Source organism: Fusarium flagelliforme (genome assembly GCF_020744385.1).
Source record: "Fusarium flagelliforme strain FIESC 12 MPI-CAGE-AA-0113 chromosome Unknown B0J16scaffold_3, whole genome shotgun sequence".
In the NCBI taxonomy this organism is placed as follows: domain Eukaryota; kingdom Fungi; phylum Ascomycota; class Sordariomycetes; order Hypocreales; family Nectriaceae; genus Fusarium; species Fusarium flagelliforme.
Window position 1 is genome coordinate 3,209,414 of NW_025763505.1, and position 3,347 is coordinate 3,212,760.

At 48.1% G+C, this 3,347-nt stretch overlaps 1 protein-coding gene across 1 annotated transcript; it reads left to right on the forward strand.

Annotated features, from left to right (window-relative positions):
• Positions 1–1,138: 1,138 nt before the first annotated feature.
• B0J16DRAFT_105898 (uncharacterized protein) lies at positions 1,139–2,668 on the forward strand. Its single transcript, XM_046121353.1, has one exon. It carries the CDS (start codon positions 1,549–1,551, stop codon positions 2,446–2,448), a length of 900 nt encoding a protein of 299 aa, XP_045984912.1. The 5' UTR covers positions 1,139–1,548; the 3' UTR covers positions 2,449–2,668.
• Positions 2,669–3,347: the final 679 nt, after the last annotated feature.

The following is a 3,347-nucleotide window of genomic DNA, read 5'->3' on the forward strand; positions in this document are numbered from 1 at the left end:
ACCGACAATTCCTTGAGCATCCTGCAGGTCAAAGGATCATGGCTGAGTGCCCAGAAGTCTTAAGTGAATTTCAGGGACATGTTGCCCAGTAGAACCCTTGTACAACTCGCGCAATGCTGTTACTTTTTACATGAATCTTTATGCGTATTCAATGGATCCTTTTACGTGTTGGTAGTTGAGTTGATACGCTACTACGCCCAACAGCATCAACAAGGGCTTCAAAAAGAGAGCATTTATACGAAACAAAGGATCTGACAACATGGGCCGTATCAAAGCCGGTCTCATGCTGATGACACCTGTACAACTTGACCGTCAAGACACAGAGCTTGTCGTTTCGCACAAGATCCTGTTTCAAGTATATGAACAACGATCGAGGATGTTCCTTGCGACCGAGAAGCAATACCTTGGCAGGGAACCATCAAAATAGCTACTGCATTGTGCTTGCCGGTAGGAATATGCATGTTCTCGAAGGGTAAGCGAAGCTGTGACTGTTCTCTGGACCGTTTGAGTATCAGTTGAGACACGAGCCAAGGTATGATCGACAAGTTATAATTCAGGCAGGGTTTAATCAACTTGATGCCGGCAATAATATACTAGATCTTGGCGTTCGTACAATCGTGACCAACCAACAACTATGCAGTGCTTAAGTGCTAGATGGGTCAGAGAAAAGCTAAGACTTAGTTAAGGGTGCCATAAATATTAGGATGGTCCATTCGAGGTTTAGTGCCTGGTTATGTCTGAATTATTTTGAAAATAGATTTCTATATCCTAATTATTTTTCGGACCGTCTGAGTGCCTACTGAGTGTTGTTGTTAGCATGGCTGCAGTGCGACGGACAAAGACTCTATGTGCAGCAACTGGATAGCATGTGAGTTGAGCAAGCCACGATTGTTGTATCAGCATGGGCATTTCAACAAAGGTTATTTTGATCAACCAACTCTCAGGTTAGGTAGAACCCATCATCCTATTTGCCCGTCTCTGGAAACTTCTATGAATGATCTAGAACAAATGAACCCCTGTGGGTCTCAAAATCCCAGGAGTGCCATGTCATGACGGCATTCTGGCTTCTTCCATCATGAGAAATCCGTATTTTAACATTTTCGCATCTGAAATGCCTATTGTAGATATCTACAGCTTGTTGTTTTCTGTATCGTCCGTCAACTTTCAAAGTTCAGCCATTCAAGGTCGCCTGATAATTTAGGGCCTTAGGCAACAGCCAAACGTGTTTTTCAGCTTCTTATTGGATGCTGTCGCACGCCAAAGCCAGCACAGCTCGCCGATTATTCGCCACATTATCTCGCTCTGCTTCAGCTTGCCAACTGTTATCGCCACGGCACGTGTCAAGCTCGTCTGGGCAGTTACACCTTTGTTCCATTTTCCAACAAAGCCAAGCCTAACTTCAGCAACCTCAACCCAGACTCAGATCATATCTTCAGGCTTTGCTTCCATCAACATCAATTTTGGACCTGGCGGAAACTCGTTACGGACGGGTTTGGGCTCCTTATCATTTGTATAATCGACCTATAGCGTCATAGCATCCCCAACATCATGATACCCGGTTCATTCGCATGTCTTCTTGCGCTCCCAGCTCTTACGCTGGCCGCTCGCCCAAAGGATGCCATCAAGCTATCAGATGTGCAATCTCTCACTCTCCGAGGCAATGGTGCCATGACAAACCACCGTCGTGTTGGCGCCATTCCCCAGTTACAATGCGTCTCCAAAAGGGCTTTGTGTGAACTCTACGACATCGACGTAATGCGCTGCACAAACGAAGGCGCCGGTTGGGGCGACGAGGATATCCAATGGAGCTGCACTGCGTCCCTCCCCGAAGAGCTCAAGCTCACCAGCACAGATGTCATTTGCGAAGGCTACAACTCTCCTGACGACCCCTACGTCCTCAAGGGCAGCTGTGGTGTTGAGTACCGAGTCGCTTTGACGAGGAAGGGTGAACGTCGTTATCCCAACATCGCTAATGGAGGCTGGTTCAGTGATGGTCGCGGCGGTACAGACTGGGGAGCTTTGCTCTTCACCATTATCTTCGTTGGTGTACTTGGCTGGATCATCTACTCAGCATGCTACCGGGCGCAAGAGGCTGGTAGTAACCCTAATCGAACTCGTACTCGCCGCGATGGCTGGTCTTCTGGTGGATGGGGTCCTGGTGGGGGCCCCGACGGCGACGACCCTCCCCCTCCATACCCCGGAACTAAGCCCTCGCATCAGACTAACAATACTTGGAGGCCTGGTTTCTGGAGCGGTGCAGCAGGAGGAGCTGCGGCAGGATATATGGCTGGCAGTCGCAACCAAAATCGGTACAACAATCACAACGACGGGTACGGTAGCTTCGGACGAGGAGGATCAGGATGGGGTGGCCGATCAGGATCCTCTTCGAGGTCCAACGACTCTAACCGTCACGAGAGCACTGGTTTTGGTTCAACCAGCCGCAGGTAGATCATTTGCGAACAGCACGGAATACTTAGTCACGAAATTGTCATTATTAGCATAATCGACGCTTTCCATTATCCTGCTATTTCATACAACGTTTCTCGGCCATCACCCAAATGATCTCCTTCGCCTACTAACAGTATATACACGTGTGCAACGAGTTGTATAGGATATCCCGCTGCGCAACTTAAAAGTACACGGGTGACTTTCCAAGAGTAGCCATCTAGCCCAGAGAAGAAGAAAAGCGTCAAGATGTGCTGGTCAGATCATGCGGCCAACGTCATCCACTAACAAGTAGACATGACGGGCCATCCAATGCCTGAAAAGGTATAAAAGTGATGGAGCAATACTTGACGGAAGCTATTAATGAAGAAGAAAGAGGTATCGCAGAAAGTATCGTGGAAAGGATGGCAAGTTGAGTCGTTTCCGTGGTGCCCTGTATGCGCTTAATGGTGAACGGGCATAACGTCCATCTTATCAAATGCACGAGAGCAAGTGGGACATTTGCGCATGCGGTTAGAGATGCGATCGTCAACACACTGGCTACAAAACAAGTGACCGCACTGCTTCAAGGCTGTGTTTTTGAAGTTATTGCGACAGACCGTACATAGAGCAAACGTCTAGTCATCATGTTAGCAAGAGACTCGCTATCAGGTTATCATTTCGTTCACTTACTCGAAGCATTTCTTCCTCTTCGGAAGAATTACTCAGCGCCTTGTTCTTCCAATTGTCGCGTTCCTTTTGCGCATGTTCAAGTCGTACTTTCATCTTCTCCACCTCTGCTTCTTGCATAACGTTGCGCTCGCGAACCACGGCAGATGCAGCATCCTTTGACTTGACCAAGTTTGTCAGGTCAGCAACTTGCTTGTTCAAAGACTCGGTACGTCGGACGGCGTCAAAACTCA